This window comes from Hemiscyllium ocellatum, chromosome 23, assembly GCF_020745735.1.
Source record: "Hemiscyllium ocellatum isolate sHemOce1 chromosome 23, sHemOce1.pat.X.cur, whole genome shotgun sequence".
NCBI classification, from domain to species: domain Eukaryota; kingdom Metazoa; phylum Chordata; class Chondrichthyes; order Orectolobiformes; family Hemiscylliidae; genus Hemiscyllium; species Hemiscyllium ocellatum.
In genome coordinates this window covers 46,513,439-46,526,956 of record NC_083423.1, presented here as the reverse complement: position 1 = coordinate 46,526,956, position 13,518 = coordinate 46,513,439, and the positions used below count along the sequence as shown (strand labels likewise).

Sequence of the window (13,518 nt, the reverse complement as noted above, 5' to 3'; positions counted from 1 at the left end):
GTTTTAGGAGAGATAAATCCTCTTCCTAAGTGCTGAGTTATTTTATTTTCCTTCCTTTAGTGTATTGCTGTGCTGTGAGCTCAGTGGGGAATCATTCCCCATTGGAAGAGGAAGGAAAGGTGTGTGTTTATTTTGCTTTGATTACAGCCTTTAGAATAGGACTCTCCAAACCTGGGTTCAGGACCTCAAGTGGGATGATGACTAGTCTCCAGCTTCATGACTCTTGTGGAGCTAACATGGTCCACTCTCTCAGAGCTCCCTTCCACACTCTCTCTTTCCAAGGTCCTCCCTTCTCCTCTTCCCATCAACTCTAAAAGTTGATCCTCCCCTCCACCACTGTTCTGACTGAGGGATTGTGACAATCTTCAGGGAGGGGATCACAGTGGGAAATTGTTTGGGAAGCATTGCTTGAGGATGTTTGAAATGGTGTAACAGTTAACTGATGAACTTTGGAATATAGTCACTGTTGTAAACAATGGTTGCTGATTTTCACACAGCAATGCCCCACAAACAGCAATGAGACAATGACCAGACAGCATAGAACAGTCCAGCACAGGAACAGGCCCTTGGTGCTGTGCAAAACATGACTCCATATTAAACTAATGTCTTCTGCCTACCCATAGTTCATGTCCCTCCATTTCTTGCTTATTCATGTGCTTATTTAAAACCATCTGTCAATAACTTGGGCTAGATCCCATCAGGTCCTGGTGACTTATCCACCTTAATGTTGTTCAAGAGATCCAAAACCATTTCTTCCTTGACCTCAAAATGCCCTAGAGACTTGTTCATTCATGTGGTTGAAGGTTAATATTTGCCAGGACGCTAAGACGATGTACTCTTTTTATTGTAATTGTGGGACATCAGGTTTTGGGAATAATCCGATGAGATTTCCTGTTTTGAGTATGATGTCTCCTCTTCTCCAAATCTCTGTTATGCTAACATTCCTTTGTTCCGCATAGGCCAGAAAACAACAAAAATACCAGGGATTCTCAGTTGGGCCTGTGGGTGGGTTTCTTTATAGCACTCATGAGATATCCACAAACTAGTTTTTGTTTTATATTGAAAAGCAATGGTTGTTATGGTTGGAAACATTTGCCCTTTCCCTTCCCAATTAGTGCATACCCAGTTTGGAGTTGGGCAACACCTGGCTCTTATTGAGTAATTGGGGTCATCGAAAATAAAGGGAGCATAGATTTTCAAATCAGGACTAGGTCATTTACAATTGAAGTCATAGAATGAAGTCCAGTGGAAATCTTAAAACGCACTGCTTTGAAACACCTTGTTTAGAACATAGAACATAGAACATAGAACATAGAAGGATACAGCGCAGTACAGGCCCTTCGGCCCTCGATGTTGCGCCGACCGAATCCTACCTAACCTATACTAGCCCAATAACTTCCAAATGCCTAGCCAGTGTGCTGGGCCAGTGAAATAACTGCACAGAGGCTGATATCCTGTCACCAAATTACTCTTTATTCACTTGTGCACGCACTACACTGGCTGTGTACTCTCAGCCAGCTTGGAGTCAGTCCTCTCAACTGAGTAGATTCTAAATCCCCATTTATATTGGTTGGCCAGAGCTTCCTGCTTGGTCTCGGTAACAATCCTAATCAAGGGCTTTGTAGTCAACAAGATCCACCTGGTAGGAGAAAGTGAGGACTGAAGATACTGGAGATCAGAGCTGAAAATGTGTTGCTGGAAAAGCGCAGCAGGTCAGGCAGCAACCAAGGAACAGGAGAATCGACGTTTCGGCATGAACCCGAAGAAGGGCTGAAGAAGGGCTTTTCTGAAGAAAGGCTCATGCCCGAAACGTCGATTCTCCTGCTCCTTGGATGCTGCCTGACCTGCTGCGAAGATCCACCTGGTTCCAATCACTACAGCCAAACTGCCCATTACTTCAGAATTTGGAGATGTTTCTGACCACAGGTCTTCACCATTGCTGGGGCTGCAAATTTCCATTTATGTGCCATTGTCCAACTTCACCCCTATCCCCATTCATATTTTGCTGCTATCCTTATTCATGTCTTCATTATCTCAGACTTGATCAATGTGTCCCATGTATGCTAATCTTCATAAACTTGACGGCATTCGAAACTCTGCTATCTTAACTCTTACTCATGCAAGTCCCTCCTGTTCATCTGTCACAACTGTGAACAACAAAGGAGCCAATGTTTATTGGGGTTGGGTAGAAATTTAGAGTCAGCCCACGATCAGATTGACTATGCTCTTGTTGCATTAGTTGCTGGAGGAAATGGCCTATTCATGCTCTGAAGTCACATATTTTTATTCCATTTTGGGGTGGGGAAAGAGGGAGGTTTGTTGGCCCCTGTTATGATCGCTACTCACAGTCTGCATCCATCTCCTTTTAATTGGCCTAACTTGATAGTTTTTCTTATTCATTAAACTTGGGTGTTTCAGGGAAATCCTAGCTATTACATATGTTACATGTAGAAGTGAGGTATCTGATAACATGATAAAGTAGTATCTCTCAAATTAACTGCAGAGTATATTCTGTTATTATCAATGCATACTTGAGAGACTGGGTTAATCATCATTTTCATGTTTCACTGTTACTTACACAGCCTTGTTAGGGTTCCATCTGCAGTTTAAATTGGTTATAAGGCCTGTTTTAAATTGGTTACATGGAAGATATTAAGGCTTCCCTCCTCTATTGTGGTACCGTTGTAGCCTGAGTAATGAAAAGAAAGCTAATATTATATCACTGTCTGCCACAAGCATTCACCAGGGTCATACGGTCATCTGTTGTCTTAGGGTCAAGTGCATTTGAAGAAAAACCATGGAGCTATGTAGATGAACAACTCATCTTACAGTTTCTTAGCTTCTACACAATATTTTCTTTTCTCATGCTTAGCTTACAGCATTTGTTGCCCATCCCTAATTGAGTTTAAACGTCATGTCGTGCTAGGCCATTTCAGCAGACCGTTAAGAGTCAGCCATATTGTTCTGGGTCTGGAGACATATGTAGGCCAGACCAGGCATGGATGGCACACCTCCTTCCCTGATGGTCGTTAGTGAAACAGATGGATTTTTACCTCCATTGATGGTAGTTTTATGGCACCATTACTGAAATTAGCTTTATATTGCAGATTTATAAATTAAACTGAAATTCTGCCAGCTCCCATGGTGGAATTTGAGCCCATGTCCTTGAGGATTAGCCTGGGCTTCTGGATATCTAGCCCAGTGACATTACCATTATGCCACCACCTCCACATTGCAGTGACAACCATTGCGTTGAAGGGAATTCTTGATGAAATTCCATTGGTAGCACAAAATCATATTTCATATATAACTAACTAACTACAGTCACTGCTTATTGCTACAGTTGCCATTTTCTCAGTGGACGGTTCATTCAGTTTTGGGAACTTAAAGAAGCTAATAGGACAATATGCAAGTGTATAACTAAAGGAACATTAAAGACAGATAACTCTTGCTTAGCAAGTTTTGAGAAGATTTGTAGCTCAGGTTGAGATTCTGGATGTAGGTTTGCTCGCTGAGCTGGAAGGTTTATTTCCAGATGTTTCATCACCCTACTAGGCAACATCTTCAGTGGGCCTCAGACGAAGCACTGCAGATAAGTCTTGCTTTCTATTTATATGTTTGGGTTTCTTTGAGTTGGTGATGTCATTTCCTGTGGTGAGGTCACTTCCTGCTCCTTTTATCAGGGGTGATAGATGGGATCTAACTCAATGTGTTTGTTAACAGAGTTCCGGTTGGAATGCCATGCTTCTAGGAATTCTCATGCATGTCTTTGTTTGGCTTGTCCTAGGATGGATGTGTTGTCCCAGTCGAAGTAGTGTCCTTCCTCATTCATATGTAAGGATATTAGTGAGAGAGGGTCTTGTCTTTTTGTGGCTAGTTGGTGTTCATGTGTCTGTGCTCACCAATTTCTCAGCAACAAACCCAAACATGCAGACAAAACACGTCCAGAAACCCTAGCCATTCTTCCCTACATCAAAGACATCTCAGAAATGACTGCCAGACTATTCAGACCCCTTGGTGTCATGGTAGCCCACAAACCCATCAACATACTAAAACAGCAGCTAATGAACTTGAAAGACCCTATACAGGCAACAAGCAAGATGTGCGGGTCAGGTGAATTGGCCATGCTAAATTGCCCGTAGTGTTAGGTAAGGGGTAAATGTAGGGTATGGGTGGGTTGCGCTTCGGCGGGTCGGTGTGGACTTGTTGGGCCGAAGGGCCTGTTTCCACACTGTAAGGAATCTAATCTAATCTAATCTAATCTCAATTATAAAATACCATGCAAGGATTGTAACAAACACTATATTGGACATACAGGCAGAAAACTAGCCACCAGGATACATGAACACCAACTAGCCGCAAAAAGACATGACCCTCTCTCACTAATATCCTCACATACAGATGAGGAAGGACACCACTTCTACTATGACAACACAGCCATCCTAGAACAAGCCAAAGACACGCACGAGAATTTCTAGAAGCATGACATCCCAGCCGGAACTCTATCAACAAACACATCGAGTTAGACCCCCATCTACCATCCGCTGAGAAAAAGAACAGGAAGTGGCCTCACCACAGGAAATGACATCACCAACCCCAAGAAACCCAAATATATAAATAGAAAGCAGGACTTATCAGCAGTGCTTTGCCTGAGGCCTGAAGATGTTGCCTAGTAGATGACGAAGTGTCTGGAAATGAACCTTCCAGCTCAGCGCGCAAACCTACATGCATAATTCTTGCTTTGATGCTACTTGTGTAGATTAACTAGATATCATAAAAGGCTGAAGTGTACTTTATGTAGGTTTGGGTTTGATTATGAATTAGTTTGTGTTTCTCTAAGTAATCTCGTAAGATGTGCTCAATCCGTATGTAATGCGATGTTGTTTTACAGGAGGATGCCATTCAGAGAGAAAGTCACATGCGTTGGGCAGAGGGTTTTGTCTTGGTTTATGACATCACTGACAGAGTTAGCTTTGAGGAAGTGATTTCACTGAAGAACTTCCTGGATGAAATCAAAAAGCCAAAAAACGTGACGCTGATCCTTGTGGGCAACAAAGCTGATCTGGACCACTCCAGGCAGGTCAGCACTGAGGAAGGGGAGAAAATGGCTACTGAAATGGCCTGTGCTTTTTACGAGTGTTCAGCCTGTACTGGAGAGGGCAATATCAACGAAGCTTTCTATGAACTGTGCAGAGAGGTGAGGCGGCGTAAAATGATCCAAGGCAAGACCAGACGGAGAAGCTCCACCACCCATGTCAAGCAAGCCATCAACAAAATGCTGACCAAAATCAGTAGCTAAATGTTTGTGAAGGGGGGAGGGGTGTGGAGAAATAATTGGAAACTGAAAACAACAAAAAAAAGTTGAATTATATCACACAAAATAGGAAATAAACAGTTAAGGATGTTAGCTTTCCAATTCCATGTAGCTTCAGATCTGTTTTTTGAACAAATCCCAGTCTGACAGAAACTATTGATGTCCTATAGCATTAGGTACCACAATTAAGATTGTGAATCAGGCTGACAACTCTCACTGTGCAAACGTATATGAGACTAATTTTTAAATCCTTCCATTCCCAAATACTTAATTAATTTTAGGTTGAAATGGGTCAAAGTGTGAAAGAATAACAGCTTCAGGGTTTTAACTCTTCAACTGGTGTTCTAATTTTTAAGTTTCAGAAAAGAATCCGTTCCATTTGAAGTCAATGTTTGAGCAGGTAAAATAAACAGGATATTGGACTGCAGCTAATAACCTGAATTTTCAGGGGAGTAAGATCTTCAGAGCCCTAACTGGTTAAGGTAATGAACAGTCCCAGAATCATTTGGGCTAAGTTAGCTGATCTCACTTTGGTGCAAAGTAGACCCTCTGTAGTTGACCTCAGCACCCTCTGTGTTAAGGAGAAAGGATAAGCTTTGGCTCCCAATGGCCATCTTGCAGTTGATGCTGCAAGTACTCATATTTGCACATGCAAAACACAGGCTGGGATGTGCCTGTGAAAACCCCCTTCATTACAAACTGACTGCCACCAACTCATTATTTAAATAGAGAGGTGGGTAACATCACGGAGAGGCACTACCTCCCATGGAACAGTACCTTCATTCTCCTCGCAAGGAGTTAAAATCATCAGAGCGGGGTATGACACAACAACAAAAAAAGTAAGTGTGCATTGTTACCACTATATGTTTGAAAATATGATAGATGTCTAAATTGTATATATATATAAATACATATATCTAAATAAATATGCTCTTTTAAAATATCCAAGTTAAATTGGATCTATTTGAAAACTATGCAGTTGGAACCCATTGTACCGCTGACCATTTATCATTGAGATTGTTCATAGATACAATCAATGCTGTGCTTGGAAAAGCTGTCGGTCCCTTTCATTTAGGTTGTGTTTTTAATATTAAACCCAAGGTTGGCTATCTCCTGTTGATTGTTTCCACAGCACTTTGTACAACCTGTAGTAGGTTGTCATTTTTGGGGACTGTAAATGGTTAATTAATGTTGTGATTTGTTAAGCTATTAATTAAATTCATTAGATCTGTAAATCAGTTACTAAAATATCAAACAGCCTTTTGAAGTTTGGAGAGGTTTCTGTGTTCTGTATAAGTTTGCAATTGTAGATTTTTTCCCATGAAAAGTAAATAAGTTGCTTGTTCTTTTTTAAATTAATGATCTCATGATTTATCTTGTAATTCATTTTTTAAAAGGACCAACTTAGTTCTATATATAAAATGCAAGAATAATTCTCTTGTTAAATGCCAGAAAATACAAAATGAATGCATTCAAATTTGAGAGATATTTTTGTTAAACCCTGAAATATTTAAGATGCTTTGTTAAGGGACTGATTTATTTGCCTGTAGGTAACTCCTTCAACTATACAATTAACCGATGGTTTTCAGAGTATGCTGAATGTTGGAAAAACCGAGCAAATGTACTGAAGAGGTCTCCTCATATAATTGCTGTAACTTTGCTGTTGTAACTTGCTTTTCCATGTAAAATAAATCTTGAAATATTTGTTATTCTTTGAAATGTTTGATTAACTGCATCAGTGTACATCAGTGCACTCACATTTCTGCATCCTGATTTGTCTCAACTTGACAGGTATGTACGGGCATTGATAGGAGAGGAGGCGATTACACTGTAGGGTTGTGATACAGCAAGATGAGGGCATTTATTCATGGTCTCTCACATCTCTATCAGTGACTCATCACAGCTGTGCTTTGTTTTAATGCTGTGGATGTGCACAAAAGTCCTTTTTCATTATGCTCGAGATAGTGGTTGCTGAGTTTCCCGTCTGCTACCAGTGATAGTAATTTCTGTCCGTGGCACAGCAGATAATATCATCAAATTCAGGCAATACAGATCTTTGGTTTGAATCTTATCATTTCTGTGGCAGACTACATGGACTCTATTAAGTCTGTATCAATCCCAAGGTCACTTATTAGTCATGATGTGGTGGAGCTAGTGTTGGACTGGGGTGGACAAAGTTAAAAATCACACAATACCAAAGTCCAGGTTTATTTAGAAGCACTAGCTTTTGGAGTGCTGCACCTTCATCAGGTAATTATGGAGCAGGACCATAAGACACAGAATTTATAGCAAAGGATTACAGTGTCATACATGGTACATTGGTGAGGTCAAGCAGACACTACGGCAATGGATGAATGGATACCGCACAACAATCGCCAGACAGGGGTGTTCCCACCCACTTGGGGAACACTTCAGCGGTCAGGGACATTCGGCCTCGGATCTTCGGATGACTATCCTCCAAGGCGGATTTCGGGATGCGCAACAATGCAGAGTAGCCGAGCAAACGACGATAGCCAAGTTCAGCGCACCCGTCCCCACACTTTCACCCCCCCCCCCCACACACTCTCACCCATGTGTACACCCTCTCAGTGTCTTAAACTCCATCACATTCAGGTACACACTCTACCAAACATGTACACATGCAAACGTTTTCTCACACACACTCACTCTCTCTCATGCACGCGCACATACCTAAGTCTATTGGGTGAATTTGCATTTGCAGAATAATATTTGCAGGTACATTCTGTTTTGCTTAAAAAGTGCACAATCTGCAGGCAGTTAATCCATGTAATATTTTATAAATTCCACTTTGGAAGTAGAACCAGTCTAACTCTAGACGGGGATACAGACAGACTCTAACCTAACACATAATGCATTGTCTGAGCTGAGATGTCACTTTTTTAAAAAATAAAACCTTAAGTTATCTGGAGAATGCAACTTTAAAATGTAAATCCCAGAACTTATTTTATGAACCAAAACCTGCAACCCATTCTAAAAGATGAAAGACAACAGCAATCTCGGTTTGTTCAATATATCATTTCAGTTGCATGACATTGTAATCTTTTGCTATAAATTCTGTGTCTTATGATCCTGCTCCACAGTTACCTACTGAAGGAATGGTACTTCAAAAGCTAGTGCTTCCAAATAACCCTGTTGGACTATAGCCTGGTGTTGTGAGATTTTTAACTTATTCATCAGAAATAGTCCATAGACAGAAATTTCAAATCCAATAGAATGTGTCATTTAGCTCACCAGGATATCTGGGGCATAACTTTCTGTCCAACATAAAGGTTCATACTCAGTATAAAAAGAAGTGCAAATTGATGGAGGTTTCACTGAAGTGGTAGACATGAAGGTTGTTTTCAATTTTGATTCTGGTATAACTTATACAATGGATTTTCGGTTCTGTGTAAGGTCGAGAGCCCTGTAAAGCTTTTAGCCTTTTTATTGTACAGAATTGACTTGCTAATTACCATTCCCCACAAATAAAACTGTTTTAATACTGTATTCGAATGAGATTATTGATGAGGTTGAGAAAAAGAGGTGAGATGAGAACTTTTTTTAGCAGAGAGAATTATTACAATCTGGAATGCATTGCCTAAAAAGATGATAAGTGTGGATTTGCTAATACTTTTAAGAAGTTTTTCAAAATTCTATAAATCTCTGAAGGAAAAGACATTGCAGGGTTATGGGAAAGTGCACTACACTGGGACTAATTGGAATAGTCTTTCAAAGAGTCATCAAGAGCAGGATTGGCCAAAGGCCGTTTTTCCACGTTCAGAAAGTTTCACAAAATGGATAATGGCAGTATCCTTTACCAACAATACAATGTCACAATGCTACAAGCTCCCCATAGTACTGTATGTAAAGTTCCCAGCCACTGCAATATTATGAAGGGAGCACTGTAGTGGGCTAGCAGTCTGCTGTTTTCCGTGGAATTTAGCTCAAAATCTGTCTGTAGCTAATGACTTCAAAATTTCTCTCTAATGGATGTACTCTATGTTTGTGTGTTTTTTAAAACTTGTTCTCCGAATACTTTTATTATAAGCAATCTTTAATTCTCTCAGTGTTTCCATTTGTCCTGATCTCTGGACAAATTTGCAGCATTCACAAGGAAGTCTCAAAGATCCCCCTTCAGCCTAGTTCAAGTACTGGAATACTCACATAGTACGTTTTGAAAGCAAGCAGGAGACTAAGTAGGATAATGCCACTTGACTGTTATGTAAATCTTAACTGCTAAGTTAAATAATGGAAAAGTACAGGCATGACATGTTTTTATAGCAATAAAAGTAAAATACTCTAAAATGCTGGAAATCTGAGACAAACAGAAAATGCTGAAGGGTCTCAGCAGGTAGCATCAGTGGAGAGAGAAACAGAGTTAACATTTCGAGTCTGGTATGACTCTGCTTTAGAATCCTTGTTCAGGACCAAACATGAAAGTCAAGCACGTCTGGAGTCAAGGAGAAGGAGAAATAACCCCACAAACATAGGAACATTCTGGGAATCAGACTGGACTTAAAAACGTTAACTGTTTCTCTCTGCGCAGATGCTGCCAGATCTGAATTCCTGTGCACGTTTTGTCTATATTTTTATAGCAATTATTGGGCATCAGTAGCTATTTGAGCAGATACAAAATAATAAGAAATAAAAAATTGCTTGTGATTTCTCCATAAAACTATAATGTAAGTGTGATTTCCTATGTAATGGTTACTGTCTTCTCAGTTTGGAATCTGTGGCCTGACAATCCCTCTTTAGACTTGAGGCAAGATCACAGATTCTGAAAAGACAGGTTGATAAATGAATTCAAGAAATATGACACCAAGCAGAACAGAAATTCAAACGATGCCAGTGAAAAAATACATTTGAATAAATTGCAAAAAAAAATGCTGTCTTTTAATTAACTGAGTCCGTCCCTCCCTTACAAACTAATAGAGAAATGTTGTAAGGTTTTATATTGGTAGTTATAAAATATAAAATTAGATTAGACTTACAGTGTGGAAACAGGCCCTTCGGCCCAACAAGTCCACACCGACCCGCCGAAGCGCAACCCACCCATACCCCTACATTTACCCCTTACCTAACACTACGGGCAATTTAGCTTGGCCAATTCACCTGACCCGCACATCTTTGGACTGTGGGAGGAAACCGGAGCACCCGGAGGAAACCCACGCAGACACGGGGAGAACGTGCAAACTCCACACAGTCAGTCGCCTGAGTCGGGAATTGAACCCGTGTCTACAGGCGCTGTGAGGCAGCAGTGCTAACCACTGTGCCACCGTGCCGCCCACTAATGGAAATATTTTGAGAGTGAGGATGAATTTAACTCAAAATGGTATTAAACTTCGCGCCTCTTTCGTCAGATTGCTTCATTTTTGAGGCCTTTCGTGAACTGGGAAAGTTTTTGATAGGATACCTTGGCCTGAATTTCTGCTCCTTGGTTGAGCGTTTGAGCCAGGCCAACTTACGTTCCGGTATTGAATGTTCTCATTGCAGGGGTGGTGGGGAGTGATGCTGGTTAAAGAATCTAACAACAGATGGCATGGATAAAGCAGTTATCAGAGTAGGCGCGAGGACTCAGAGGGAAGAGAGAACATCTGTACGGTCGAAGAGTAGATTAGAGCCGAAGCTAATGAGCGGGGAGGTTTGAAGGTACAGTAACAATGGAGGGACAAATGTTCGTTATACTGCATATATCAAGAGTGAAGGGGAAGTTGGTGGACCACTGGGGGAGTGTGGAAGATCACGTCAACTATAATTCCTCCAGCTGCTTTGAAGTCCATGTTCGTAGCAGCTGGAGAAACTGGAGGTGAATGTGTCAGCGTGTTGTCAACTCACCAATCAGTATGTGTGGACTTACACAACTTAGAGGAAACATTGGTGCACAGTGGTAGAGTGGGTCTCGAAATATAATATATACCATTATTGAAATATCATCTTTGAAAAGCTGTCTGTCTTTACATACATTGCTTTGAAGTAGGAAAATGGTAATTTTGGATGGGTGGAGTAAGTGATCAACACCATCGATCTACTAAAGATGTGTGCTGATAATCAAGAGTTGAATGGATGGGAGCCATGGTCAAATCTCCTCACATCGCTTTGATCACTGTCTAAACTCAATAACATGGCTGCCTGACCCACAAGTCCCATTTAACTGAGATCCAGATTCAACTGAGATGCAACCAAGGATGGAGAAAGGAAGGATTTACCAAGGGACAGCCTCTGCTAATTCAAGGAAGAAGAGAGGTAGGTGACTGTGGTCCACCCTCTCATGATGGTCAGAGAGACAATACTGGATCATTCAGGGAAGAGAATACATTCAGAATGATTGCAAGGTGAGCAAAGCTCATACCAGGAAGATTAGTCCAGAAATCCCAAGATTTGAGGATAACGGTGGGACTCTTGGTGACGATAGAGGGACTACCAAAGATGATGCATGGCGGGTTGAGGGACAGGGGAAACTGAAAGGTCCTCAAGGACTGGTCATGGCTGACAAAGGGGTGGGTGGAAATTACCTAAGGGGAAGACAAGGATGTTGGACTGAGGTGGGAGGTACAATAATAACTAAGGAAAGGTGCACAATCATGACTTCTGTGTTGGGGATTACTACTTAGTATCCACACACGTGGCTGCACCAGCACAAAGTGATATCAGTCAGTGATCCTCCAAGTTGGTAGTGATTGTGGGTGGAAGAGGGACTGTGTCCAGTGCTACATAAAGGACTTCCCAATGGGCATAAATGCTATGGAATGGAGCAAGGGCCCAAGAATTAGCTGACCCTATTGTTCCCTACAATTTGGTCACAGATCACCCCATGCAGATAAGATGACAGGTCAAATCAACCCTGTACTGTGGTGTAGCTGCAAAGGAGCTAGCATACAATGGCCAGGACCAGACAGACCAATGGCCAGAACAGCACCAGGGAGCAATAGTAGAGGGTCAAGGAGTGCCGGATGCTAGCCAGTGCCAACATCCAGTGCAATATTGACTGACATATCACAATCATTGCAGCTCTCTGCAATTGTCAGACAGGCAATGTTGGAGGAGGCTGAGCAAACTATGACCTGGAGTCACTCATTTATGCCAACTCTTCCAGGAGGACGTGTTCCACATGGACTTAGAGACAATTCAATTTCAGTGGTGTTGAAAATCACAGCATTGAAATGTTATGCCTTTCCAGCAGCTCCATGGGTGAAGTATCACAGTCTGCCACTTGCAAATGTATTGGGGATGTTTTCAAATGCCCTGTTTAGCAGAGTGTATGCATTTGAGAGAGTTACAGTAGACCCTAAGGGCCAGCTGCCCATTATAGCATTTGTCAGATGGGAGGGGCAATTAATGGGAGAGTCAACATTCCCTGGAATCAATAAGGGATATGATGGCTGGAAACAGGCCTTCAGTTCTGTGCCTGCTACCCAGGGAACTCTCTTGACTCCTCATTCCCCCTCACCAACCAGCCAGCTCTCCCCCACTAACTGATCAGAGGCATATTGGCAACAATGGGCTATATGGCACGGTGGCACAGTGGTTAGCACTGCTGCCTCACAGCGCCTGAGACCCGGGTTCATTTCCCGACTCAGACGACAGTCTGTGTGGAGTTTGCACGTTCTCCCCGTGTCTGCGTGGGTTTCCTCCGGGTGCTCCGGTTTCCTCCCACAGTCCAAAGATGTGTGGGTCAGGTGAATTGGCCATGCTAAATTGTCCGTAGTGTTAGGTAAGGGGTAAATGTAGGGGTATGGGTGGGATTCGCTTCAGCGGGTCGGTGTGGACTTGTTGGGCCGAAGGGCCTGTTTCCACACTGTAAGTAATCTAATACCTAGAAGGCTCATGACACCAGTGCAGAACCTGTAAGAGAGAGAGAATATCAAGGATTATAATATCTGCTGGGATCCGACAGAGCTGAAAATGTGTTGCTGGTTAAAGCACAACAGGTTAGGCAGCATCCAAGGAACAGGAAATTCGGTGTTTCGGGCCAGAGCCCTTGGATCCTACAGAACCTTATTCAGTGGGACTGGAAGAATTTAATGGAGGGGGAACAGGAGGAGTCATCACCTCCTTGGTTGAGAAGGAAGGTGAGATTCTGTTGTGAGTGGTGTGTCTGAAGTTGTGCCGGGACAATAGAAAAATGCAATGCCAGGCCTGAGACCACCTCATTACCACCTACCTCCGTTACAGGTTATCAATCTGTGGTGGCTTGTCTCCTGGGA

General features: G+C 42.1%; 1 protein-coding gene across 5 annotated transcripts in view; it reads left to right on the top strand.

The window, feature by feature from the left end:
- The window catches only part of rerg (RAS-like, estrogen-regulated, growth inhibitor), an 83,186-nt gene extending 76,168 nt beyond the window's left edge, over positions 1–7,018 (top strand). For all 5 annotated transcript variants that reach the window (XM_060843200.1, XM_060843199.1, XM_060843202.1 and 2 more), the window contains exon 5: positions 4,892–7,018. In XM_060843200.1, the coding sequence (XP_060699183.1) occupies positions 4,892–5,299 (408 nt within the window). In that variant the 3' untranslated portion in view covers positions 5,300–7,018. The remainder of the gene's footprint in view (positions 1–4,891) is intronic.
- The last annotated feature ends 6,500 nt before the right edge of the window (positions 7,019–13,518 follow it).